Below are 27,517 nucleotides of genomic sequence, written 5' to 3' on the forward strand. Positions count from 1 at the left end.
GTGCTAATTTCCAGGGAGATTTGACTATATTCTTCATTCACATCGTTTACCCCATGGTGCTGAAAGAGCTGAGGTCTGCTGCAGGCTGAATGAACATTAACTGTCCATAACCTATGACATCAGCAAAAATATTCTTCCAGCGTCTACCATATACAAGACAGTGAGAATTTTTTTTTTTATAAAGCAACAATTTATTAAGTTCTTACTCAAAGGTGTGAACACTAAACATGTTTTATTGCATTTAATCCTCGCAATAACCTGCCAAGTGGGTACTCACCCCCATTCTAGAGATGAGCGAGACTGGATGACAGGAAGGGTACTGTTCCTAAGTCACAGAACCTGAGTTAGAGTAAATGTGACTCCAGAACAGAGCAGTGAGGAAACCAAGGCACGGATGCAAAGAAATGTACGCTGCAGACGCACTTTGAATGACCTACCCACCAGGTGGGACCGTTAGAAATTCTAAAGAAAAGAAAAAGCAGAAATGAACACATCAGGGGCCCTTTAAATAGACCTCAAAATTGAAAAACTGCTGCTTTGTCACTTAACAAACACATTTTTATTCTCCGCTATTGCATTTACAAGGGTTTTATGACTGGATGATAAATACAGGCTTCTACTGGTCACATTCACAGCCAACATTTCCTCTGTGTCAGGTCAGAAAGACACTGGTGACCTTGGTGACCAACTGCATGGAGCAAAGCTGCCCCTAACGCTGACTAAGGAAAGATGCCCAAAGCAGCCGTTTCCAGGGAGCGGCCTATACACACGCTCTCTCCTCTGGCAGAAAGTGAATAGTCAGACCTGTCTCTTACACGGTGAGTCACTCACATTATTACATTTTGTGTTCACCAGATCCATTTTATAAAGGAGTGAAGTGACACTAAAAGAGGTCAGGTGACTTAGCCAAGGTCACACAGCCAGGAAGCAGCAGATTTGGGACAAGAATCCAGGTCTCCTGCTAGGTAGGCCTATGTTCTGTCCAAAGGCATACCAGGCCCAGGACACCTAAGCCATGTGGGGCTGCAGGACCTTTCTACATGTAGACAAAGGTATAACCCACAGATAGGTCAAGAGCTAGGAGGGCACAAAATGAACTGGAAATTCCCAGAACTTTGGTCCTGGCATAATCCTTAAGAACATCCAATATACCCATTATACAGATGAGAAAATTGAAGATCAGCCAAAGAAAGTAATTTCTCAAAAGCTAAACAGCTAGAAGTGGCAGATCAAGTCCAGAACCGAGGTCCATACCACTCTTCAACTGAGTTTGTAGAACAAGTTGCAAAAGTTGCTAAGGAGATGGCAAAACAATCCAGAGGATTTTTTTTTTTCTTTAGCAAGCTCAGATCACACATGAAAAATACAAAGTATAGTATTTATCCTTGAGGAGTTTACAGTCTAGATAGAAAAACTAGCAGGTGCACAGGAAAGTAGGATCAATAACACAAAACATCAGTACCGGTGGCAGCTACATCAAGAACTTAAAGTCAGGGAGCAGCAGGCTGGCTGTGTTGAAGGCCTCCTGAAGGAGGGGTAAGGAAGGCTGGGCTTTAAAGCATAAATAGGAGTCCAACAGATGGAAAGGAATAAGTATGTCAGTCCAGCAACGTGAGTGTTGCAACTTATAAAGGGTCTTTGTGGGAGATGGAAGTAAAAATCGTAGATGAAGGTAGGTCTTGGCAGCTGGAGAGCCTTCAAAAGCCAGGTCAGGGCTTTCAGAATTTAAACTTGTTCGAGAACAGAACACTTGGAAGCCTGTGAGCTCTTCACTGTATTCCAACAAGTGACTGATCACACTTCATTCCAGGACAATGTTAGTGTCAGAAAACATGACCGTTATACATCTGCAGGATAAAACCACAACCAACAACACGCATAGTACTGAAAATCAATCCTCAAGTCAAACAGGATCAGTCCTTTTCACATATTCACATTAACAGTTATCTGCCCTTTGTCGTCTCCCATCTGTCTTCAGCAGCCTATGTACTAGATGCCACTATTTTTCATAAAATATGGGAGAGAAAAACATACAAATGGAGAGAGTTCTGAAAACCTCTTTTCTTCAGGTTGGAAAGAGGCAGTCTTATAATTTTAGAGGTCCACAGCAATGCCACAAAGACAATATCCTCCCTGGGTCTCAGTTTCTCCAACCGACACAAGGGGTTGGGGACAGGATCAAAGCTTCATCTGAGACCATGCTTTGGACGCATGATTCCCCCAGCTGCCATGTTTGTATCTCCTGGGCTTTAGTGGGAGGGATGGGACACGGGCCCTTCTATCCATGTCCATGGTTCTGAGCAGCACAGGGTAGCTTGGGATGGGACCCTCTCAGGGTCCATCAGCTTCTGCAAAGGCCAGGGCTCAGCATGAGACGTTGAGAAGGCATTCTGTGCATGGCCCTACAGTGAGCACAACACCCCTTTGCTGACATGACCAACCCCCTTTCCAGTGCCCCAGATGCTGCTGTCACTGGGGCTCACCACTGGCCATGTTGGGCTCCTGAAGCCTCCCCCACTTCTCAGTCTTGGAGGAAGATGAGTACCTGCATCCCTAGGTCACCTGGCCAGGTATGGGCAGCACCCCGAGCCCAGGATGTGGGCTTCTATGAGCTGGCAGGGACACGGAACCCTGGAAGAGTCTGTGTGTCGTGTCCCCATTGACTGGGGAAGCTGGGAGGTCACCAGAAGCCGGATGTAGTAGCCACCAAACACTGCCAGCAGCTGTCGGGCCATTTCCTAGAGGGGACAGGAAAGCAGAGTGAGGACCACAGGAAGGTACTGTGCGGGGCACAGGGCACAGGCACCAGGAGAAAGCCAAGTCATACTCTTTACAGACGAGTGATGCTCACCAGAAGAACCAGACCAGGCCATACCTGTGGGTCAAGGGAGACATCAACCTCACTGAAAGCCCCAGCTGCACTGACCAGCTGTGGGGCTCCTGAGCCTCTTTTTCCTCATCCTCATGGCAGGTAACTGATTGCTGATTGGCAATAATAATATGCACAAAAAAGATAAGCACCCTCAAAGCAGTAGAAAAATTACCACTGATTTATGTCTAGCCAATCCCCCACCCCACACACACTTTTTCCCGTTTTTGTTGTTGTTGTTTTGTTTGTTTTTGGCCGGGGCCGGGTTTGAACCCACCACCCCTGGCATATGGGGCCGGCACCCTACTTCTTGAGCCAGAGGCAACGCCCCTTTTTCCCGTTTTAAATGTCTAGGAGTCTGTGAAGTGCACAAAGGGACTCACTTTATGAAAATCACTAGTTTAAGTGTGGAGCTGGGGAGGAGAATATCCCCCAAATAGCAGGGTTCTTCAACGTATACTAGGTCTGGTAGGCTTCATTACATAAGTACTGCTAATATGCTAAAAGAGGTTGTTAGGCTGGGCATGGTGGCTCATGCCGTAAGCCCAGCACTTTGACAGGTGGGGCTGGGAAAATCACTTGAGATCAGAAGTTCAAGACCCACCTGAGTAAAAGTGAGAGACTGTCTCTACTAAAAACAGAAAACTAAGCCAAGCATTGTGGTAGGTACCTGTAGTCCCAGCTACTTGGGAGGCTGAGGCAAGAGGATCACTTGAGCCCAGGAGTTTTAGATTGCTGTGAGCTAGACTAATGCCCCAGCACTCTAGTCTGGGCCACAGAGTAAAACTGTCTCAAAAAAAAAAAAAAAAAGGTTGCTTTAGCTGAAGTAATAAATAATGCACTTCTAAATTCAGAGAAAAATGTATTAAACAAATAACTGCAGCATATAAGGTCAAAATGAAACTGGAGTAAGATGATTTCTATGCAGCTCAATATTTTCTGTTTTGTAGCCTGGCTTGGGGACAAAAACAGGATTCTTGCTCAATTGTATTATTTAAAATAAATTGATCAAGTTCTTTAAAAAATGTAAGCCTGATGAATCCTCTAAGGTGTGGGTTACATCAAAACTAGGTAAGTATGTGGAGTTACTAGTTAGGAACAGGCTTTAGAACCCAAAAGGCCACGAAGGAATTTCAGCACTGCCACTGTGTGACTGACCCCGAGCAAGTCACTTCACCTTGTTGAGATTATTTCTTCATGGGTAAAATAGGGAAAATAGTAGCCTCGACCTCACTAAGTTGGAGTGAGGATTAAAGGAACAGATGGATAGAAAACATTTAGCCCCCTGCCTATGGCTCAATAAATATCATCAACATCATTACCATCATTATTATTCAAAAAGCAGAAACTCTACATGGTTCCCAGGATTGGCTTCTGTTGTTCTTTGTGCTCGGAAGATATTAAAAACTTCAGGTAATTTGCCACTCACTTAGATCAGTCTTCTCACCAATTTACTCTAAAATCAATAAGGTAAGAAGCAAAGAACTATAGCGAGAAAATTGGCCTACCTTAGAATGAGCAGGCTGGCTTCTGCCCTTGGCCTTGCCACATTTGCCCTTGCTCTGTGATCTTGGGCAAGTCAGGACCTTGGAACCTTATTTTACCCATCAAGGAAGAAGGGAAAATAATCCATACCTCGAAGGGTACGCTAAAGAATTTTATGCATGATGAAAATCTATAAAAATGTAAGAGGTCATTATAATTGTCTTTCTGTCTTTCACAGACACTGGGTTGCTATTGAAATATGACAGTCTGGCCCATGCGGAGACTGCAGCATCAATTACATTTTCCTTAGCTAAATAATAAGGGCAGCTATTTCACAAACATGTGAACACACACACTTGATATTCATGACAGGAAATTGTATTACTATTGGTATGAATGAATTGGAAAAAATAATTTAAAAGACCCATATTTAATGGGCTATTGCACATAAACCCAGACATTAATGTCATAATAAAGTGCATGACCCTATCAATCTTTTCTGCTCTTTAAAAAGTTAATAGGATTCAAGGGAAGAGATTCATACATGTGTCATTTTCTCTTTTAAATAGTCCTATTTGCAGGCTTCCCACTTCCTACCAAAGGAAAAGAGGAAGCCTGGACTGGTCTGAGCCTTGAATCCCCAAGACTCTTGGCTGAAAAGAAAACATAAGTGCTCTAGTGAAGTTCCAAAGCCCCTCACTGCTTGTCTCCCTGATGGTGGGTCTGTGTTCGTGATGAGAAGAAGGAAGCATAGGTGCAAACCACATTTTCAGATTTCTGGTCTACTAGTGCTTTTAGACACACCCAACAGACAGTTTAGATGGCAAGACCCAGCAGAACTGTGGGGCTGGAGAAATTGGAATTCAATAGAGTTATATACATATAAGATTCAAATATCCAACTGCAATTTATGCAGATAGATTGGCAAGATGAACAGTTGCTTGACTGACTGATAAAGACCCAAATATTCATCAATAGGTTCATGGTTAAGTGCAACTAACTATCCAATGCAAATACCATAAATATCTAAGATCTTAAAAAAACTTGCAATAAAATTTCCAATAAATATAAAATGATTCTTATAAACTATTTTTAAAAGTGATAGGGTAAAGAAAAAAAAGATTTAAAACTACTGGGCTGGATGTGTATGGTCTCTACCAACTCAAAGAAGCCATGTCCCCCAGAGCCTAGACTCTGAAGCCCCTGCACAGATTCTCTCTATGCAAGTGCCCCATAAAGGAGGATGGCCCTGACTGGCCTCAGCACCGGTTACCTCTGGCTCGGCCTCAGGAACAAGCTGGTGAAGCTCAGTCTGCATGAGTGGTCTCTCCTCAGGACAAGGACTGCTGGGCAAGAGAGGAGCATCCTCCAAGTTCTCAGGCCCCTCCACTGTCGTGGGGCTCACCCCCGTCTCCATGACAACACACAACTGGCTCAGTCTGCTTGTCAGCAAAGACTGCAAAGGAACCAGAAGGGGCTTAGGTGTGTCCTAAATTGTGTAGCATCTGGGAGCCTGAGTCACTCCCTGAGTTGCAGATCCAGCAGAGGACAGACTGATCAACACACTCAGATGGTGACCTCAGAAGAATCTGGAACTGGGCCACACTGGTGAGATCACATAATTCCCTACAAAAGCACGGTACTTAATAGCTTCCAGATACTTTTCTTTCCATGCTCTGATTTGCCCAAAGTAGCCTGGGAACTTGGGTATCCTTATTCACATGTTGCAAATGAACAAACTGAGGTCAAAGGGCTTGCCCAAGGCCACCCAAGAACTACCAAGCCAGGATCAGAGATAAACCTCCATAATGACTTCAAGACCCACTGCAGCCAGGGCCTGGAAGGGCAGATCCCACGAAAGGAGTGCAGGGCTGCGAGACAGAGGCCTGGCCTCTAACCCTGGGCGTCACCAGCCCACTCTGCAACCACAGGCAGGTGACGGGTCTTCCCACAGCCTGTTTCCTCCTCTGTAGAATCTGTTTAACCAGTGTCAGAGAGGGACTGTAGACAAGGAAGGCCATTCAGCTACTTTTGGATCTGCCAGATTTTATTATTATTATCATCATACAGAAATATACATACACTTACTATAGGAAATGAAGAAGATGCAATTAGTTAAAAAGAAGAAGAAAACAAGCATTATTTTCTTGGCAAAAAAAATATATATATATTGCATGGAAGTGTTCTTCCTTCCAACTAACTTTCTTAAACATTTTTCCAACATGGAGGTAATGCAACCTATGCAATTTGGACCCCTGGTTTTTTTTTTTCACTTAGGATATCTTACCTCTTGGCTAGACTTCATTTCTTGAACATGGTCAGACAAAAATTGCACACAGTTCTCCAGGTCAAAGTAGACAAACCAGAGCTGTGGAGAGAAGCAGCCATGACCACAGGGGCTCAAAGCTAACCCCACCTGGAACTCTTCCCCCCTGTGACCATCCTCCACCTCCTGTCTCCTCGCTGGAGGCCCAGCCCTTGAAGGCCCACCAGATTCAGTCTGCCCCTGGGAGGAAGACGTGTGGTTCTGTTCTCTCCCAGAGTCCCATGTGCCATGACCACACCTCACTTGTATGGCTGGCTTCCTGTAGATTTAAAAAATGTCAAACCCTGTTCAAAACCACTTTTCCCCATCTCTCACAGGTCGCTGAGCACCCAGACAGACTCCTAACCCCCCTGGACATCTGGCAGTTCAACTTTTCTATCTGGAACTGAACATCCAAATAAGCAGAACCCATCGGAGGTGACACCTCACCAAGTAATCAACTGGGGTGCTCCAGGAAGGGGAATGCGGTAAGAAGTCCTCACCCCATCCTGAATTCTCTTCCACCTCGACTTCAACAGTCTCCAGGGAGTAGGCTGAACCAGGCTGAAACCCTCCTTGTTCACATAATACACACTCTGTGGGCCCCACACCTGTCGCACATCGCAGTGAAGTTCCACAGGCATCTGGCGGCCTTGCCTCACATGCCCACCCACTGTCTACCTCCTCAGACCCCCAGACCTTCCTCCTCCCAGTAACCAACCCATGAGACCAGTCACATCACTTGTACCAGCTAGTTCCTCTCACCGTCTCATCCCCAAAAGGGCATTTTTCAAATGATTCTTCTAAACCTTTTTACTATGAAAATCTCCAAACATACAAAAGTAGGTAGCAACAAACCATCATTTCACTTTAAGGGTTACAACCTCATAGCCATTCTGGTCTGTCTCCACCCTCACTCGTTACCCCTCCCGAGCTGCCCCCGCCTCCCACACCACAGTACCTCTGTGAATCTGAAGGGCATCCCCTATGTCGTATCGCCTCATCCTAAGATACTCTTTTGAAACTGAAAGAGGCTAATGGTCTGAGATGTGCCCATTTTTCAGTCATCCATCCAGCCATGTATTCAACTAACATCTGCCCAGTCACGCCTATGTGCCAACTGATGAAGCAGCTTTGGAAATTAAGGAGGTTACAAAGGACATCCGATGAGCAGTGAGGCTCAGATATTATCTGAGCTTCCCTCCCAGCCCTGCCAGGCGGAGGTTCTGGGTCACCAGTTACTGCACAGAGGAGGCTTCACAAGGAAGAAACCCTGGAGCAGGGAAGAAGGAAAGGGCTGCCTACAGCTGTCTCGTTAGCAGATTCCTAGGGACACTGTATGGGGAGGGAACACAAGGCCACCGCTCTCCATTAGTCCAGCCCAAAAGCAGGTCAGTGAGAAGAGGTCACCATGAGCCACAGTACCTGGATCACGCTCTGGCATCCTTCCACCGTGTCAGTCACTCCCAGCAGCACCCGGTGTCTCAGGAGGGTTCCGTTGGCAGCTGCCAGCCTCAGGTCTGTGTTGGTGTTGGCCTGCAAAACAAAGACGTTCCTGCTGCCAGGGAGAACCCGGGCCCTGGGCAACAGCCACACGCTGTCCCACCCCTAGCTGCTGTGGGACAATCCTTCCCCTCAGGACACTCCCATTTCCTCCCCTGTAAATTTGGACAGGGGGTCGTGAAACACATTCAATTGTGTCAGATGATCCTGGGCCAAAGTTGTTTGAGACAGTATGTCCTTCCCTGAGCCCTGTTGTCTTCAGTGATAGAAGAAAAGAGTGCCCCTGCCCCCAAGAAATGTAGTGAGATGCCACAGAGACCGTGTGTGAAGCCCTCCAGCCGAAGCCTGCAACACAGTCGGGGAGCACAAGCTATTTGTGGGAGGCAGGGACCAGATGGGTTTGGGCACCTGTTTCCTAAGTGAAGCCCCAGTTCCACCTAAAAGCACCTCCATGGAAGCAGCTAACACAGAGCCTGGCCTCGGGAGGGGCTGCGGACTCTACTCTCCCCATCCAAACCAATGGACAGACACCCTGAATTCAGCTGGCAAAGGAGACGCCAAGAGGCAGGGGAGAGAGGACAGAGGAAGGGCAACGGGACCCTAAATGCTGGACTGGCGAATACAGCCCAAGGGGACTTTCTGTCGCAGTTAGAAGAAAGCAGCCAATCAAGGACAATGGTTTTCAAAAGAAGCAGGTACCTGCAGGGAGCTTCTGGAAATGTGTCACAGGGATGGGAGGGATGATGCTGGCACTTAGCGGAAGATGGCCAGAGATCCTAAACATGTGCCTTTTCCTGAAGGACATGTCCCTGGAAAGACCACCCACACATCAAAGACTGTCACCTGGCCTCCTATGTGGACTCCAAAGGTACCGCTGGGCATGAATGCAGGTGAAAACTCTGCTTATTCCCTAAGCAGCCAACCTAATTCCACTTCGCATACACCCCTGGAGTGAGCTCTGACATGGACTTAAGCACACTGAATTTTCCTGGGATCTCACTACTGTAAAAATCAAGGGATGACTACATATATTTTGATTTGCCAAGAACTTTAGACAGTATTGTCAGAGCACCTGTAGCTCAGTGGTTAGCGTGCCAGCCACATGCTCCAGGGCTGGTGGGTTCAAACCTGGCCTGGGCCTGCTAAAAAAAAAAAAAAAAAATAGCCGGGCATTGTGGGGGCACCTGTAGTCCCAGCTACTAGGGAGGCTGAGGCAAGAGAATCGCTTGAGTCCAAGAGTTGGAGGTTGCTGTGAGCTATGATGCTGTTGCACTCTACCAAGGGTGACAAAGTGAGACTCTGTCTCAATAAAAAAAAAAGAAAGAAAGAAAGAAAGAATTATCCATCCTTTCAGAAACCCACCTCACCAACAGTCCCATTCCTGACTCTGTTTCTCACCGCCCGTATAACCTCGGGCAAATTCCTCAGCATCTCTCTGCCTCCATCTCCTCATCCCCAAATTGGAGATAATAACGTCCCCCCACCTCAGAAGGTTACAATAAGGATGAAATGGGTTAATCCATGTAGAACTTTTAGAAGAATGAACACTTAATACATGTCAGCCACTATCACTGTGATGATGACAGTAAGTCTAAAATCGCTGTGTTTTTCACTAGACCATGTCGGTCACAGATATTTTTAGGAACTTCTCACGCACCCTAGCAATGCTCTGTACACGGGTAGGGTCCTGCCTGCCACTGTAGACCTTCCAATCTGGGGAAATGCAGCAAAGAGGGGAAACAAGCCTTGTATTTGAGTGCTGAGGCTCTCGGAGATGCTGGGTGACACAGGCAGGATGACACCATGGTCAGGAAGGTGGAGTGCACGGTCCTGAGTGATGAGGGACCAGGAAAAAAAGAGACCTGGAGCTGAGACGTAAAGAGAGACCTAAGGAGGGCTGTGTGGCCATGGAACAGTGACTTAACCTCTCTGAACTTCAGTGTTCTCACTGGCAAAGGTGAATTTATTTTACACCTATATTATAAGAACTTCATGTGTATCATTTAACTTTCACAATAACCCAATAAAGGAGCTACACTTATTACCCCATTTTACAGATGATGAAATTGAGGCCCTGAGAGATTAAATAATAACTTACCCCAAGTTATAGAGCTAGCAAATGGCAGAGGTATCCTGTCTCCTCATAAGGTCATTGTTGGACACAGTCATTGGGCCCCAAGCACACGGTACAGAGTAGGTGCTCATTAAATGCCATTAGGAGCAAAAGTGATGAGAGCACTGCTGCTGTGCCCTCAGGCCTCCATGCCGACACATGAATAAAGAGCCTAGGTCTTGCTCATCTCTGTGACCTGGGCCAGGCACACCACCTGGTACTTGGAGGGGCTTCATAAATTCCAGCTGAATGAAAGCAGGAAGAGGACGCGGCAGGGAGCCAAAGCAGGCATCCTTCAACTGCGTGAATTACACCTGCATCCTTGAAGTACCTGCCAGGTGCCAGATCATTTTGCTCACTTCTACTAAAGCAAAACACTTTGCTTTTGCCCCCCTTATAAAAATTTCTTGCCACAGGAGTAACCAACTCAATCTATATTTTACAGGACAAACACCAAAGCCAGGAAAGCTTCACCTGATCCCAAGGGCAGCATATTTCGTCAGTCTCCTGGCATAGCCCAACAAAGATCCTTTCAAAATGATTAAGCCATAAAGTACCATTTTGTCCCTGGCAGGCACTAAATGGAATTCAAACTCCAAACCCTGCTTACATTTCTCAACATCCTGCCCTCCCCTCCTGAGTTACACAAGAGCAGAACATTTGCTAAGGCTCTCAGAGTCCAGAACTGTTCCAGGTGCTGGGGGTGGAGGAACAGGAGTTTCCCAAGCATCTGGAAAGATAGTGTAAGTGTCACAGGCAGAAAACCATGATCCCCTCCAAAGACATCTAAGTCCTAGTCATCAGAACCTGAGAATATGTTGTTACGTAGCAAAGGGGAATTAAAGCTGTAGGTGAAATCAATGTTGCTAATCAGCTGACCTTAAAACCAGTAGATTAATGTGAGTCATCAGTGGCCCATGTAGAGACAAGGGTCCTCAGAAGTAGAAGGAGGCAGTGGCGCCTGTGGCTCAGTGAGTAGGGTGCCAGCCCCATATACCAAGGGTGGTGAGTTCAAACCCAGTCCCAGGCCAAACTGCAACAAAAAATAGCTGGGTACTGTGGCTACATGGGAGGCTGAGGCAAAGGAATCACGTAAGCCGAAGAGCTGAAGGTTGCTGTGAGCTGTGACACCACAGTACTATACCGAGGGTGACAGAGTGAGACTTTGTCTCTTTTAAAAAAAAAAAAAGAGGCAGAAGGAGGCAAAAGCATCAGAGAAGGAGAAGTGTGGAGGACTGGACCTTCCGCTGATGGCCTTCATGGGGGAAGGAACCACAGGGGCCTCGGGGAGCTGGAGAAAGTGAGGAAGCAGATTCTCCCCTAGAGCCTTCGGAAGGAATGCAGCCCTGCCTTCACCTAGATTTTAACCCAGGGAAACTCATGCCGTACTTCTGAACTGCAGAACTGTAACGTAATAAATTTATGCTGTTTTAAGCCACCAAGTCACAGTAATTCATTACAGCACCCAGAAAACAGTGGTATTGACTAAGAACACCACTTATAATCTGGGTAACCTGGCCTTGAATTCCACATCTGCCACTGGCTGCTGGTGGAATTCCACCTCTGCCCTGCCCCTGGCTGCTCCCTGAGCCTTTCTGAAACTCCTCATCTATGGGGTTTCTGTAACAGCATCTACCCAAAATTTGCAGAGGGATTTAACGAGTTACCAAATAAAGCATTCAACAGGTGACCTACAATGTACTACATACATGCTTGATGTGTGACAGAAGACAAGACATGGAAGAAACTGAAGGGAATCAGAGCCATACATTACGCTGAGAAGTATCAACCTTCTTTCTGATGTGACCAGGAGTCAGAGGGCGCAGGCTTTGAACCCTGCTCTGCACTAACAGTGGGATCCAGAACAAGTTACCTAAACTCTCTGACCTCCCTCTCTCTGCCTCCAAAGGTCATCACCAGTATTAGAGATTGTCAACAGAGCACCATGTCAGCATCTGCCCATCACGGGAAGGAATACTGGGAATCAATTCTCCCCCTCCCTCAATCCCAGGCACCTTCTGCAGCAAGGTGCTTCAGTAAGGCTCCTACATGCACAGGGCTGTTATGAGTATCCAAGCAGAGGAAGTGCATGAAAAAGCTCAGTTAACTCAAGTAGTGTAAGGGTATTTGTATTGGTGACCTCCCCTCAGACTCTCTCTCAAGACACAGCTTGCTTCTAGAAAAATAACTCTATCTAAGGATTAGATAGAAAAAACAGAGAGGATTTAATCACATATGTGACTTAATTTCTTTTAGTCGTTGGGCATATGGGCAAGCGTGAATTTTCATGGTTGGAGAAATTCTTCAAAGCAGGCAAAAGAGAAAACTCTGACTTGGAATTTAACTCTCATGCCTGCATAGCCCCTCAGGAGGGAGTATGGCAGTGGTCTCCAGATAGCTCACCTTCCTCTGGTGTCTCTCAAACACAAGCACAAGAGTCAGGGTCAGGCTCACTGCAGCCAGGGTCACGAGCAGCATGCCCGCCCAGTGGTTCCCTAGGGCAAACATCTGGCTGGTGGAGTAGATATTAGCCCACACCACCACGTAGAAAACCTGCAAGAAGCCAGAAGGGGCACACGGTCAGGAACACCAGCCTTAAATGAAGCAGCTGTGTGAAAAGGGACACCCTGTACACACTCCTAATACCTTCTGTGGATTCAAACAGCTCACAGGACAAATAAGGGACTGATCCAGACAGAGGTCGGTGAGAATGCGCTCATTTTCCTCATGTATAAGATGAAGTAGAATAAAGAGGTTAGGAGCTATCCTAATCCTTGTTTACCCTGAGTTCAAATAAAACAGAAAAAGGCAGGTGGCTCTAGAGTGACACAAATTTTAGTCAGAAGCCCACATTGCAGATTGGAGATTTGGACAAGTTTTAACACCTCTGAGCCTCAGCTTCGTTATCTGTAAAATGGGAATAAAAGTACCTACTTCATAGCATTGTTACCAGGGTAACATATGCAACAGCCCAGCATTTATTATGGAATTCATAAATGCTGGGTCCTTCTCCCTACAAGTAGAATATGAGAGTCAGGTGTGCTATTTGACTATTTAAAACAAAACAGCCATGATTCAGAGTGGTTCAGAGCACAGATGCTGGGTTTGAATCCTGGCTCTGCCATATACGCACGTATGTGTTTGTGTAGGTGCATATGAGTGTTTATAAGATCATGTGTACATATCTGTTAGAGCCAAAAGGGCCTGTGCATTGAATACATGGAGATACCAAGCCCCAGAAAAGGGAAAAGTCTTGGCCAAGGGCAGACATTGAATCCAGAGCAGGCTGGATGGGCCTGCAGAATCCTAATCCTGAGCTCTGCCCATAGTAGACCTGGACTCTCAGCCCTTATGCAGGGATTTGGTTACAACTCTCTCTCATAAATTTCCTCTCATATCAAATCCAGTCCCTGTGGCACTGCTCCTTCCCAGGCAGCTGGTCACCAGCCCCACACCCCTCACCCATATCAACAGGCTGCAGCAGAGCCACCAGGACAGGGCCAGGGTGCGGGCCACACCCTCCTCACCACAGCAAAGGCCAGTCGCATGGGCCTGGAGTTATAGATGATGTATCTTCTCACTTGGGGCTCCAACAGGGCACTCTCAGCCAAGCTCCTGTACTGGTCAGCCGGGACCTGCTCAGAATGCACAGGAAAGAGATGGATCAGCCAGAGGAGAGCTACTCCCCACCTCCCTCCTGCAGCAAGCATGTCATTTCCAGTTCATGTGACTGTCATGTGGGAGGGATATTAGGCACATTCCAGTACATCCCAGAAAAGAAAATGAGGAACTTGGATCACTGGGTGGAAGTCACAGGGTACGGCTCCCAGCTCAAGAAAGAGCAGGCATCAGGGCAGGCTGGGGCCCAGCACCCACCACAGGCACAGGGTAGCCTAATGGGTACAGCACAGGGTGGTGTCAGACAGCCGTGGGCCCAAACTCTGGTGCTGCCACTATCATGCGGTGTGACCTGGAACAAATAACTCCCCTCATCTGAGCTTCAGCTGTCCCCTCTGTAAAACAATGATAATGAGAGTTCTCACCCTGTAGGGCTGGGGCACACATAAAGTAAGGTAATACACGTATTAATAGTGCTTGGCACAGGACTGGCCCCTTAGCGAGCACTTTGTACGCAGGTACTGTTATGAATGCCACAGTATCAGCGTCCACTAATTCAGCCCAAAGCACTCACATCTTCCTGCCCAAACAAAACTGTTGATATCTGTAGAACATAAAAAGGCTCTACTCGAGTAGACCTAAGAAAGCAGAATTTAAGCATCAAAAATCACATTGAGGAACACAGTAGACCAGTGTAAACTGTTCACCAGTTAAAAAAAACGAATCTGAAGGCAACTGTTGAAGAAATATGCGCTTGCATACAGTACGTATAAAAAAGAAACGACAAATCATAAATCAGTTTGTGCTGATGTGCGCTTAGCACTGTCAGTTGGGAATGTTTTCCTTCCATGGAGATAAAATGTTCTAAACAATAATGCAATTCAGTTTTAAAGAAGTAAATTCTAAAATCTTTGCAGTGAAATCAGTAGTGTACATCCCCCATCTCTCACAAACCCTCCCTGGCTAACACAGAGAAGGCCTAGTCATGTTAGAACTTTGGGAACAGACAAACCCAAACCTACAAGCACTTCAGAACAACAAAAGCTGCAAGTTTCTGCTTATTTATTTACTATATGCTAGAGATATGTCAATGTTCCTCAAGCATTATTTCATTTGATCCTAACAAAAACCCTATATAATAGGTATTAATACTTTACTCATTTACAGAAGATGAAGGCTCAGGGAAGTTAAGTTACCTGCCCAAAGTCACACAGACAAGGAGTAGCAGAATTGGGTCTGCAACCAGTTCTACGAGTCTGTGAAGCCTGTGTCTCAAATCACTATGCTTGAAGGTACTGTATCATCGTCTAATGAACTCATGCTCATTATCCTTTGTATATGCAGTTTCTTCTCCTAACATTGCCTTCCTTCTGTCCACTCAGCACACTCCTACTTAGCCTTCAAGATCCCTGATAAGTATCTGCTCCTCTGCAAAGCTTACATAACCACCACCGCACCCCAGGCAAGTTTATCATTTCCTCCCATGAAGGTCTTCGATGCCTAGGACATTCCTTTACTGCAGCACTGCTATCCTGATTTATCCAACACTCATCTGTCTGCCCCAGGGAGAACTGTGAGCATGTGTCCTGTCCCCCTCTATAATGTCTAGCCTGTTAAGTGCCTGGCACAGAGTGGGCACCTAATTGTTGGATGAATTAATTGGGAAGACAGCAAAGTTCTAATTCACTTTTCTCATACACCCTACTAGAGCAAGCACAGAGTAATAAATATTTTGTGAATAACTGGATGAAAAGATAGACAGACAGATGGACAGAAGGGAAAATGGTAGGGACTCGATGAAATCTGCACTTGCCTGAATGCCCCAGGTCTGCAGCTGCTCTTCCGCTGCTCCCAGATCAAAGGAGATGGGTGCACAGGTATTGTCAATCCGGAGAACTGTGAGCACCTGGCCGTTGTGGAGCTCTGAAAACAGAGCAGAAGCTTCATCTGGGTGAGGGCTAGCCACTGAGAAGAGCCCAGAGCTACCTGGACATGGCGGCGATCCTCAAATTTCCCATGGACTTGACCGGGAGGCCCCCAGCAGGCAGAACCGAGGCCAGCATGAGGGGGATACTGGGTCACAATCTGAGACCATAAAGGGAAGAACTTCCTGGAGTGAAAGCTGTGAGTTCCCCATCACAAGAGATATTTGAACAGAGACTGAACAACTAGCTACCTTGAGGGGATGAGGTTGTGGACATTTTTATTCCAGCCTGCAAAGAATGCTCAACAGGATAACTTAAATTTCCAGGAGAGAATTCTCACAGAGTCTAAGTAAGAAGCAGTTACAGTAGGCAGAACAAAGACCCCTCCCCACAAAGGACACCCCCTAATCTCCAGAACCTGTGAAGAGGCTGCCTTCCATGGCAAAGGGGAATTGAGGCAGCGGATGGATTAAAGTAGCTAATCGGCTGGCCTTAAATAGAGAGATGATCCTGGCTTGTCTGGGTGGGCTGCGTGTGTGATCACAAGGACCCTTAAATGGAGAGCTGTGTGTCTTGCAACATGGGCCCCTTTGTTCTTTGAACATGTAGCGTTCCCAGCCCAGGGCCTTTGCACACACCCTTCCCTCTCCCTAAACACTTCCATCTACCTTTACCCAGGTAAAGCTTACACATATTTTATTTCCCAATTCAATCACTTTTTCCAGGGAGCTAACTAACCCTGACATTCCAAACGCTTAATGTATCAAATTCTACTGCCACACCTACCCATAACTGCCTGCTCTTCTCCTTTACGCTCAAAGATGAACACATATGCATGCAATTATTTGATTACATATGTATGCAATTACTTGAATAAAATCTGTCTTCCCTGCCAGACTATATACACTACCATACTGCTTTGTGCATTCCTGAATCCCGAGATGGGTTCAGTGCCTGTGATGTAGCAGACACTAAATATATCTTTGAAATATAAATGAATAAACACAATAAGGCTCTGGTCCCCAACCCTGATAGGGTTCTTTTCTCATATCCTGGGGTACCATGTATGATTGCAAAGGTTCCATAGAATTCTACGTCCTTGGGTAAAAGACATGAACAGAAACTTCTCAAAAGAATATAAACTAGTAGCCAACAGGCACATGAAAAAAATGCTCAAGGTCTCTAACCATTAGGGAAATGCAAATCAAAACCACCATGAGATATCACCTAACTCCAGCGAGAATGGCTCTTATCAAAACAGCAGATGCTGGTGTGGATCCAGAGAAAGAAACTCTTATACTCTGTTGGTAGGATTGCAAACTAGTACAGCGGCTATGTAAAGTTGTACGGAGATACCTCGAACAACGAAAAGTAGACCTACCATTTGATTAAGGAATCCCACTACTAGGTATTTGCCCAAAGGAAAACAAAACATTTTATAAAAAAAAAAAAAAGACACTTGCACGCAAAGTTTACAGCAGCACAATTCACAATCACAAAGATGTGGAAACAACACAAATGCCCATCGATACATGAGCGGATTAACAACATGTGATATATGTATGTGTGTATATAATGTATGTGTGTATACATATGTGTGTATGTGTATACATATATACACACACATATCTCATAGAATACCACTAATCCATAAAAAAAAGGTTATCTAGTCTCTTTTATAACAACCTGGCTAGACCTGGAGACCATTCTTCTAAGTGAAGTTTTGCAAGAATGATAAATAAACACCACTCAATACTAAATTAAAACTAGTCAATCAACACTTAAGTGAACACAAGGAAGTAAAAGTTAAAAGGAAATTAAGTAGGTGGGAAGAGGGAGAAAGGGAAGGGGAAATTCACACCTACAGGGTACAATGCACATTTTCTGTGTTGAGAGCACACTTATAACTTTGACTTAAAATGTACAAAAAAAAACATGTGACTACAATGTGTGTGCACCCATATTCCGAAATTTAAAAAAATAATAAAATAGAATTCTGTGTCGTGCCAGAAAAGAACTTTATTTTGTTCCCTGTTTTCTTTTTGGAAGGGAGAGGATGTGGAGGCAGGGAAGTGAGGTGAAGAAAGCACCAACCAGATAGTTTGGGGGTTCAAACGATAGCTCAGGTTCTCACCAACAGGATAAAAGGGGGGCAGCAACCTAAACCCCGGGGCCTGTTTCCTCCCTCGAGGATGATCATATCCAATGAAGAGGACTAAAATGATATTAATAAAGTGCTCAGTCAAAACAGGTGGTAACTAGCTGTATTGTCAGCATTAATTTAAAAGCAACCTGTCAGAACTCAGAAGTTATAATCAAGTATCCATGATAGATTGGGATTCGTTTTTACCTTCCCTTACCTTTTTTAAGAAAGGACTCAAAGTAGCTTCATAAAAACAAATCATAAAAAGATAAAACTATAAAATTAAATGTAAGAATTAAAAACTAAAAACTAGACAAAAAGAAAATAAAAGCAAGTAATAAGACCTAGTTCCAGGTATGGAGCCCTTACTGAGCACCAGTGCTGACCTTAGGCTTTGGTCATGATTTTGTTTGTTCTTCGAGGAGCCCTAAGAGGTGGGTACAATTTGCAGGGAAAAGGAAACTGAGCCTTTGAAAAGCGAAGGAACTTGCCCCCAAGTTACCAGAGAAAGTGAAAGAGAGAAAGAGAAACCAGACAGGAAAGCAGAGTACAAGATGCAGGCAATCATGCACATGGGGTCCCAGACCAGCTCCCCACACCAACAGTGGACTTGGACACCAGGCATGGAGAATTTGAACTGTTCCCCTAGCCTGGCTCTTTGCACATTGTTTGCCCAAGCAATGCCCAGTCCTTTCAGGATGTCTTTGTTTGCCTTTCAAACCAGGAGTTCTGAATTTTTGGTAATACTAGCTCTCATCTGTTCCGTAAAGTGACAAAATTAGGCCAGGCGCCATGGCTCATGCCTGTAATCCTAGCACTCTGAGAGGCCAGGACAGAAAGATTGCTTGAGCTCAGGAGTTCAAGACCAGCCTGGGAAAGAGCAAGACTCCATTTCTACTAAAAATAGAAAAAATCAGCCAGGTGTCATTGTTAATTCAACCTCAGCTATTTGGGAGGCTTAGGCAGGAGGATTGATAGAACCCAGGAGTTTGAGGTTGCTATTAGATAGGCTGACACCATGGCACTCTAGCCTGGGCAACAGAGTGAGACTGTCTCAAAAAAAAAAAAAAAAAAAGTGAGAAAAGCAAGCCCTTCACTTAGAAATACCTGTTTTTACATCTAGGCAAAGTAAAGTTACCAAATAAAAGTATACAGTGGTACACAGGGAGGGATTTTCTACAAAGAAACAAGAACTAGCTTGCTAAAAATCAGTGAAGCAACATCCACAAAGTTCTGAAGGAAAAATTATTTTATTCCATTTCATTCTACTATTGTGTATGAGTGTATATAAATGGCTTTCCTAATACCAAGAATAATAAAAGAAACTTTTGTTTTTAAGCAATCAAGTTTCAAATCCCATTAAGTAACCAGCCACATTCCTATGGACCTATGTAATTCAGAGTGTTTTCCTTTGCCTGTACTTAGCCTCTCATTCATTTATTCATTAAACAAAATACTTACTGAGCTGCTACTACAGGCCAAGTCTTGTGCAAGGTACTGCAGATACAGGGATGAACAAGAAAACACAGACCCCTACCCTTCTGGAACTTACAGTCTAGTAGGAAGCTGGACTTCAACGCTTTCTTACACAGGTAATTGTATAGGCTGTGATAAGTGCTTTAGGAAGAGAGAAGACTGTATCACAGGGTCCTAACTCAAGCTGAGCCTTAAGAGGATTCTTGAAGGTAGGGGTATTTTAAGAGAGCTCTGAAGGATGAATGGAAATTAAGCAGGGGAAAGGAGGCAGGGAAAAAGCAGAACTAGCAGCAGGAACAGCATGTGCAAAGGTCCTGAGGCAGAACAGCATGGGAAAGAACATTAAAGCAGGCCGAATGGTGGTGCTCCAATGGGAAACACTGAAGCAGAAAGTGACTAGTGTGATGAAAATATGTCAAATGGTCTATGAACCAAGTATATGGTGCCCCATAATCATATTAATGTACACAACTATGATTTAATAAGAAAAAAAAAAAGTGACATGGCTGGATATGCATTTCAAAAAGAATTCTGGCTGCCATGCAGAGAATGAATGGAAGAGGGAACAGAGACAGGAAACCAGCTGCGAAGCTACAGCAGGGGTCCAAGCAGAGTGCGACAAGGGCTTGATCTAAGCAGGTGGTGACAGAACTGGGTAGAAATGACAGAAGTAACCTAGAGACATATCCCAAAGATGCCCATCTTTATCTAAAGGAACTTCCGTGCCCCTTCCCTCCCCCAATCATGCTGTGTAAGTCCAGCTCAGCAACTGGTAGAAAGGGGGTAGAGAATGAGGAGTTGTGACCTTACCTTGCCCCCAGCCAGGAGGGGTCCCTGCAGGCAGGGAGCCCCAGCCAGGAGAGGTGGTGTGCAACGGGCCAGCAGCCCCGGGGTGCACCTGCGGTTCAGAGGCCATGGTAGAGCGCCAGCCAGCCTTCTACTTCCCCTTCTCAGGGCTGCGGTTCATTCTGCAGTGGCCGCCTCAGCTTCACTTGCCTTCAGAAAACAGCACAAAAAGGAACTTCAGGCCTGGGCCTGGGCAGACTGGGTTTCCACAGCTCTCTCCAAGGCCAAAGTCACCAGAGGCCAGGGAGAGACACCAGGAGTCTTTTCGCTGACTTTGGTCTTTATCATCATGCTGAGGAAACCTCTCGGAAGAAGGAGAAATTAAAACTTCCTAAGGCCTAGATCAAGAACTTCCTTTCCAGTCCTGGGTCTTCTCTAGCTCTGCCATGGCTAATGGCCCCTAGGGGACTCAAAGGCTGACCAGGCCCCACGCCCAAGCATCTGGGATTTCTGGTTCCTTACTGAGGATGCCCCATCAGCCAGGTGTAAGAAAGATATAGTCATGATATAGTCACTACAGGGATCCTCGCTGACGCAAAGAATGTCAAACAGCTTCCCAGAAGACATTGCAAAATTCAAATTTACAAAATCAGGTGGTAGGAAACATAAATCTCACGCAAAAAAAAAAAAAAAAAGGTGGCAACCACAAAGAACAAAAATACCCAGATATTTATGCAATCAAGTTCTCCAGCAGAGGGGGTGGAGGTTTATTTTCAAGAACATCGACACCAGATTCAGACTAACCAGCTAACACATCAGCTCTACCAACTCCTAGTTAGGTAAACTTGGGCAAGCTTCAGTCTTCAAACCATACAACCTCCCCCAGAGGGTGTAGCAAAGAATCAATAGATGACACATCTAGAGGACATACAGGAACATGTGGAACAAAGTACATATTCTATAAATATTAGCTCTTATTTTACTGTTTGAGATTTTACATAGTTCCTATACCTGAGCCAAGAATTTGGTTTTGAGCTTCCGGGTGGCCAAAGTGAAAATGGTAATGCTGGCTGTTAAACAGTCATTTACAAGGAGAGGAAAAAAAAAACAGTGAAAAGAGCAATGCATCTTCCTGGCATTTATTAATAGCTCTAAAAAATCTTGGAAAAGCTTCCAAATCTTCCAGAGCCAGGTCACTGAGAGGCACAGCAGGCTTCGCTCTTAACCATCAGCAAAAGCAGTGACACCCTTTGTGTTTCCTTAATGAAAAACTGAGTCACAAGTGCCATCTGCTCTGCCTGCAACCTGCCCACCTGATCTCTGTTATGTGTCTATGTGGGGCCCTGAGAATCACCCTTCACCAAAGAAAACCATCTCTAACTCCCCTGGGATGACACAACAGCTCTACTAATAATCTTGGTAAAAAGTTCACTAGAAATCACCTTCTGCTGTTCTCAATGTTAAGACATGAAGTGTCCAGCTGGCTCACACTTGCATTGAGCAGGGCTGACCCGAGGACTGACTGCTGCTGATCACACCCCCAAAGGGGGACCTGACTCCCATGCCGTCAGCATCTTCTGCTTCTCCCAATACTTTAAAGAAGACCAGCAGAATTTTGAGGCCCAGTACAAAATGAAAACGGGGTGCTTTGTTCAAAAACAATGAAGAATTTCAAAAGGTGGCAACAGTAAAGCATTAGACAAAATGGTGCAGGGAGGGGTGTCTCTATAAATGAGGGGTCTTTGTGACTGTGCAGGTTGCATGCACCTGAAGCTGGCCCTGACTTTAAGCTCCAGAAAAATCACTTGCGACCCCTCCTCTCCCAGACAAGAATATATAAAAGACGAGCCTTTAACAAGGATCACACACCTGCCCCATACCAGGCTCCAAGGCTGGAAAACAGCAAAATATCATGAAAAGACGGAAGATTTTACAGCCAGAATGCCTGGACTTGACTCCTCCACTCAGCCACTCACATGCTCCCTGACATTTGCTGTCAAGGTACGTAACAACCAAAACCTTGCTCTTCTCATTTGCAAAATGGAATCAGCAGCCTACCTGGTGCAGCTGTCTGGGGGCTGTAACAGAAGGAAAGATGAGCTTGACATCTCGTACCTGCTTAGCATATGGGCCCCTTTCTTCAGTATGTCTTTCCTATTACACAGGAGAGAAAACTGAGGGTTAAAGATGTGAACTATCCAAGGCTGGGTGTCTATCAGCTCTGAAGCCAGATGAATGAACCCAAGTCATCTGGCTCCAAGGTCCAGACCCATAATCTCCATGCCCTTGCACCGGTCTGACTGTCTCTGAGCCTACTCCTAAAACTACGTTAAAAAGAGAGCTAAGGGTGCAAGATCTGGCAACAAATGCCAGTGTCCCTGAGATGCTAGGATGGGGAGAGCAGAACCATCTCCTCCTCACCTAGGCCAAGGCCTGGCCCATTGAGGGCATTCCTAAATACACTGAGCATTTACTAGTCCATCTTACCATTCCTTCCTCCTGCCTTGTACTCCCAAAGGAGCATGAAAGCAACAAAAATAGCCACAAAGGTGTCTGCCTCTGCCCTGCTCTTGATAATCACCAAAGCCCTTCACTGCTTCATCTGATCACCTTCTAGGCCTACAAGGCAGATATAACTCTTAAGTCCACATTCCAGATAAGGAACCCAAGAACATTGTAACTAGGAGCCTGCAGCCCAGAGAAGCAGTAGTGGGGTCTCAAAAAGGCCTGAAAGGCACCCAAAAGCCAGGAAGGGCCATGCGCAAGCTGGAGCTACACAGTATCCTTCCAGACTGCACAGAAAGCTCTTATTAATTTCAAAATCCCAAAACAAGGCACTGTCTTTGGGAAGAAGCCACAGCACCCTAGTTGGCCCCATTAGCCGCCCACAAACTTCTAATTGGCAGACTTCATTCATTCACCAGGAGGCTGTTTCTTTTACTGACTAATTTACAAGCCTGGTCCTGTCACTTCCCACCTGTCCGACCTTGAGCAAGTTACTTCTCACTGCCTCGGTTTCCTTACATGTAAGTGGGGATAATGATGGTAATTTCAAGTCGCTGCAAGGTTTAAAGAGTCCACACATGTAAATCACCCAGAACAACACTGGGCAAACAGGAATCACTGAAGGAACATAGCTGTCACGATTTTTAATCCACGGACATGCCCTAAGAACTTCCTAGGGCTGGCCCCTGTACTTTCCTGACTATGAAACCAGAAATAAAACCTAAAGGTCCTGCTCAGCCCTCCGTCCCTCCTGGAGGTCACCATCTGGTGGGAAGAAACTCTTAGAAAGTGAGTTATGGAACACAGAGGTACCAAACCAGGTGGGAAGAGGGAGCACCTAGGGGTGGGGGAAGGCTCTTCAAGGAGGCTCCCTAGAAGGAGGAGGTTAGAAGGAAGGGGTACAGAGCAGAGGCCAGGATGGGCCCAGCAGGGCAGCTGGCATTTCATGCCCTCAGCCTGTGCATTCAGCCCCCCATCTAACCCGGAGGCTGTGGAGGGCAAGACATTGGCAAGACTCCAGGGTCCTGAGGCAGTCCTCCCCTCCCCCATCCAGCTCAGCTCCATGCCAGCCCTAGGGCAGGACCAGAGGGAGAGACAGATACCGGGGGAAGGTGGAGCAAAGAGTGAGTACAGCCTGGAGGTCCCTGCAACTAACTGGTTACCGGCTCCCTGGCTTCTGTGAGTTCCCTTTGTGGATTCTGCATTTTAACCAGACCTGCCATTTACTCATCTTGAGTAAGTTCAACTCCTCTTTCTCAGCTAGGTGGAGAGTTCCTGCAAAGGAAAGTACCTTCAGGTCCTGTTGAGCAAAGGTCTCCATCTCTGCAGATGCTGAGTGCCCAGCCTACCCAGGACTAGGTGCATCACCGAGATTCATGACAGAGAGAAACTACCGTTCTGTTTTTCTTTGTTAAACAGGAAAGCCAACAAGAAACCATTAGATGGCTCGTGAGAGGCGTTTTAGGATGGAAAAACCTTGAGAGACAGTGAGCTGAAGCCCAACCAAGTTCTCCATTTTATAGAAAACTATCCAGGGTCAAGGAGCCAGTCCTTGATGGAGCCAGAACTGAAACCCGGGCTCCTTCAGGCCTGAGATGGCCCCCCCATACATGGTCTTAGGCTTAGGCAGTTATCTCGCCCCACTCTCTGCCCTCAGGTCCTGTCCAAGTCTACTGCCAGGGTTCGGGGGTCACCTTCACCCCAGAAATCACCCACCCTGCCCTGGCCTCTGACTCTCAAAAGGCTCTTGCGAGCGGCTCCCATACCCGACACGCGGAATAAGGGGGGGAGGGGGGTCCCAGGGCGCACAGAGGGGCCCGTGGCGCGGACCCCAGGCCGCCGGCCCGAGCGAAGGCCCAGGCGGAGGCGTCCCAGCAGCCCCACGGCCCCGAGCCCCGCGGCGCGCGCCCGCGCCCGCGCACTCACCGTCCCTGCAGCCGCCGCCGCCTCCCGGGCACGCGGAAGGTCCGGGACCTCCGCGCGCCCCTCCGCGCCGCAGCCTCTGGGCCCCGCCCGCGCGCGCGCGCCGCCCCCTGGCCCGGCCGCTCTGCGCCGTCGCCCCGCCTGGAGGAGCCCCGCGCCGGGCTCGCTCCGGCCAGGAGGGACCGCTCCTCTCGGGCCGCGCCGGAGCGGAGCGGAGCGGCAGCTGCGTTTCATCAGCCGAGCGCCCCTGGGGACGCCGGAAGACGCCTCGGGCTTGGTGTCTCGGGCTCTGCGCGGGCCCGGCCCCCAGGCGCCGTGACCTGGCCCAGGTGAGAGCCCTTACCTGTGTGGGCTAGTCCCCACTCTGACATACAGTCACCTGATCGCTGGATTGGGCAATATTTGGGACCAGAAGTTTCTCGGGGACTAGTTTTATGCGTGCGCCTCACGTATTTTAAGAGCGTAGATGTGAGCATCAGACTACCTGGGCTTTATTACGGGCCTCACTTGCTTCTTATGTCATCTTTAGTAACTTATTAACCTCTCTGTGCTTTCGTTTTCTGTAAACAGATAATTGCACTTTCCATGGGGTCGCTTGAAGATTTAATGAGATAATCTGTGCCAGTGTTCACTACTAGACACATTGTAAGTGCTCCTTGGAGTTTACGACTGCCAGACCCACAAGTCACCAGACCCTACCACCCCCACTCTCATCACTCGTAAGTTCAAAGGGTTCTACAATGAAAAGTACCCTTTTCCCTGAGGGAAGCACTAACCTTGTGTGTTTTTTCCGTAGAGTACACATGTACAGGTATGTGTTTGTCAGACACTCTGCCTTTTCATTCAACAAAGTACCAGGCATTCATCTGCTGGAACATTCCACTCTGCCTTATTTCCTATTAAGGAGTACATACACGTCCATATATTGCAGAAAAGGTCCTTCTTTTACTCATTCCTCTCTCAGTGGACATGAAGGTGATTCCACTCTTGCTCACAGGCCATGCTGAGATCCTTCTAGCCATGTCTTGCACACATGCCACAGCTTGCATCTCTATAGGTAGACTTGTTGAATCAGAATATGCATGCATTTTTAATTTCAACAGATAGGACCAAATTGTTGGGGACTCTCAGACCACAGGGCTTAGCTGGCTGCATGCTCAGCCAGGCCACAGAAACACAGTGCTTGGGTGCAGCCAGCAGTAATTGAGAACCTGAGTTGCAGCTACCATCCAGGTGTTTGAATTCACCAATTGAGGATCTAAGCCAGTGATTTTCAACCGGTGTGCCATGAAAACTTAAAGATCGTTAATTAAATTATTTTCAAAAGAAGTTCAAAGCACAGTAAGTCTTTTTTTACTTTTTTTTTTGATCCACAGAATTTAAGTGTGCCACTGAAGTGTAACTATAGGTTCAAATGTGCTGTGAGGTAAAAAGGGTTGAAAAACACTAATCTGAGCAGTAGTCTACTGAAAATGAAGTTCATTCATTTATTTATCAACAAATCAAAACTGGGTGCCTGCTAATGCCAGGCATTGTCCCGGGCCAGAGTGAGCAATACATGCAAGACCCCGGGTTAGTGAGTCTAATTTTGAAGAAAAAAAAAAAAAACAATTTGAGGCCATGGGAGCAAGAGTCCCAAGGGATCTTGGAGGTTTATAAAACACTGATAGGATATTGAAAGGGGTTCTACAGCAGGTGCATGGCCTGGTCACATCTAATCTCTACCTCTCTGGGAAGACTGCTTCCTCCTTGAAGTCAGATGTCGTCCTCCTGCCATTTCTGCCAGGTCACCGTCACTCTCCTTCTCATTGCTGGTCACTCCAGCATGAACTTAGATGTTGACACATCAGTCTCTTATACTAGGGAGGGGCCTTTGGAGCTGGCCAACCAGGCTCCGCCACTTACTGGCTTGTGGCCTTGGACATCTCAGTTCAATCTTTGAGCTTCAATTCCCTCATTTATAAAAAGCAAATAATAAAACCTCTCAAATTATAAGAGATAGCAAGAATTAAATGAAATGATGAAGTACTTAAGAACTCAGTAAAAGCGAGCCTTCTTTCACAGCAAGGCATCATGAGTTTGCATCTCAGAAACTTTAGCGTGAGACCTGTCCTGGCACTGTGGCATGGGGGGGGGGGGGCTCCATGCAGGATGGAGAAAGGGCAGTAAAATTCAACGAAAGAGGGTGAAGTTGAATCAAGTCTTCTGGAAAGTAGGCTTCAGTGATGACACCTTGATGGATCTACAGTCCTACTCTGGACTAATTTTTACCCACTCTCCCCACTAAAAACCCTAAGCTCTAAGAATGAAGAACATCTCTCAATTTTTGCTATGCCCCCAATCTTTCTCACTTCTAGTTCTCAGTGGGTTCCATATCCTCCCCATCTGCAAAGTTATCCACAACCCCCCCAACACACACACACACACACACACACAGCCCTTGACCCTGTTGCATTCTCAGATCTCAGCCAAAAAGGGCCCTTCTTCTCGGAGCCCTTTCTGTTCTGTTGGACACCCAGCACCCTGCCCCGGGTATTCGTTAAATGCATCTGAAGTAGCCAATAAGCAGATATGAATGAAATCATCAGAACCTCAGCTACAGATGAAGCCAATAACCACAAACCCCAGCCAAAGCCACCCTTACTCAGCAGTTGCTCCATCTGTCCTGTTATGTTTGCAAGGGTTACAGACCCACGTCTGAGGGCTAGCTGCCAATGCTATTTGGCAACCGGGGTGAAGCAAAAGAATGAACTTCTTTCCAGCCTGGCAGCATTGCCCCAGATGGTACAGAGAGCCTCAGAACCCCTGAATGAGTAAGTGAAAAGGAAAAGATAAAAAGTCAGTTCTTGTTTTGGGGACCTGGTCT

The 27,517-nt window shown here is 46.5% G+C and overlaps 2 protein-coding genes across 9 annotated transcripts; one reads left to right on the forward strand and one right to left on the reverse strand.

Annotated features, from left to right (window-relative positions):
- Positions 1-1,756: 1,756 nt before the first annotated feature.
- Positions 1,757-25,139, reverse strand: TMEM268 (transmembrane protein 268). Of its 8 annotated transcripts, none has more exons than XM_053564677.1 (10): positions 24,995-25,139; positions 22,282-22,377; positions 20,248-20,433; positions 15,707-15,816; positions 13,803-13,910; positions 12,679-12,828; positions 8,085-8,195; positions 6,642-6,722; positions 5,628-5,810; positions 1,757-2,738 (listed from the first exon to the last, which is right to left on the reverse strand). In XM_053564677.1, exons 3-10 carry the CDS (start codon positions 20,351-20,353, stop codon positions 2,559-2,561), a joined length of 1,029 nt encoding a protein of 342 aa, XP_053420652.1. In that variant the 5' UTR covers positions 20,354-20,433; positions 22,282-22,377; positions 24,995-25,139; the 3' UTR covers positions 1,757-2,558. The 8 variants fall into 8 exon arrangements, with proteins under 8 accessions (XP_053420652.1, XP_053420661.1, XP_053420681.1 ...); XM_053564686.1 differs by lacking the exon at positions 24,995-25,139 and adding an exon at positions 24,655-24,707; XM_053564706.1 differs by lacking the exon at positions 24,995-25,139 and adding an exon at positions 24,020-24,600 and having other exon boundaries at positions 22,339-22,377.
- On the forward strand, positions 22,165-26,000 carry LOC128596175 (basic salivary proline-rich protein 1-like). The gene is made up of 3 exons (XM_053605721.1): positions 22,165-22,366; positions 24,472-24,980; positions 25,222-26,000. The coding sequence occupies exons 1-3, from the start codon at positions 22,165-22,167 to the stop codon at positions 25,264-25,266; spliced, it is 756 nt and encodes a 251-aa protein (XP_053461696.1). The 3' UTR covers positions 25,267-26,000.
- The last annotated feature ends 1,517 nt before the right edge of the window (positions 26,001-27,517 follow it).

This window comes from Nycticebus coucang, chromosome 2, assembly GCF_027406575.1.
Source record: "Nycticebus coucang isolate mNycCou1 chromosome 2, mNycCou1.pri, whole genome shotgun sequence".
Classification (NCBI taxonomy): Eukaryota; Metazoa; Chordata; class Mammalia; order Primates; family Lorisidae; genus Nycticebus; species Nycticebus coucang.

Bases quoted from the DNA above. Each gene is read 5' to 3' on its own strand.
- TMEM268 (XM_053564695.1), bottom strand. From the start codon at position 20,353: ATGGCCTCTGAACCGCAGGTGCACCCCGGGGCTGCTGGCCCGTTGCAC. The intron at 5,811-6,641 runs GTAAGATATCCT...GTTCCTTTGCAG, and splicing joins AAATGAAGTCTAGCCAAGAG to TCTTTGCTGACAAGCAGACT. The intron at 2,739-5,627 runs GTAACCGGTGCT...TGTCCCCTCTAG, and splicing joins TTCCTGAGGCCGAGCCAGAG to GAAATGGCCCGACAGCTGCT.
- LOC128596175 (XM_053605721.1), top strand. From the start codon at position 22,165: ATGCCTGGACTTGACTCCTCCACTCAGCCACTCACATGCTCCCTGACA. The intron at 22,367-24,471 runs GTATGTCTTTCC...GACTCTCAAAAG, and splicing joins CATATGGGCCCCTTTCTTCA to GCTCTTGCGAGCGGCTCCCA. The intron at 24,981-25,221 runs GTGAGAGCCCTT...TTCTGTAAACAG, and splicing joins GGCGCCGTGACCTGGCCCAG to ATAATTGCACTTTCCATGGG.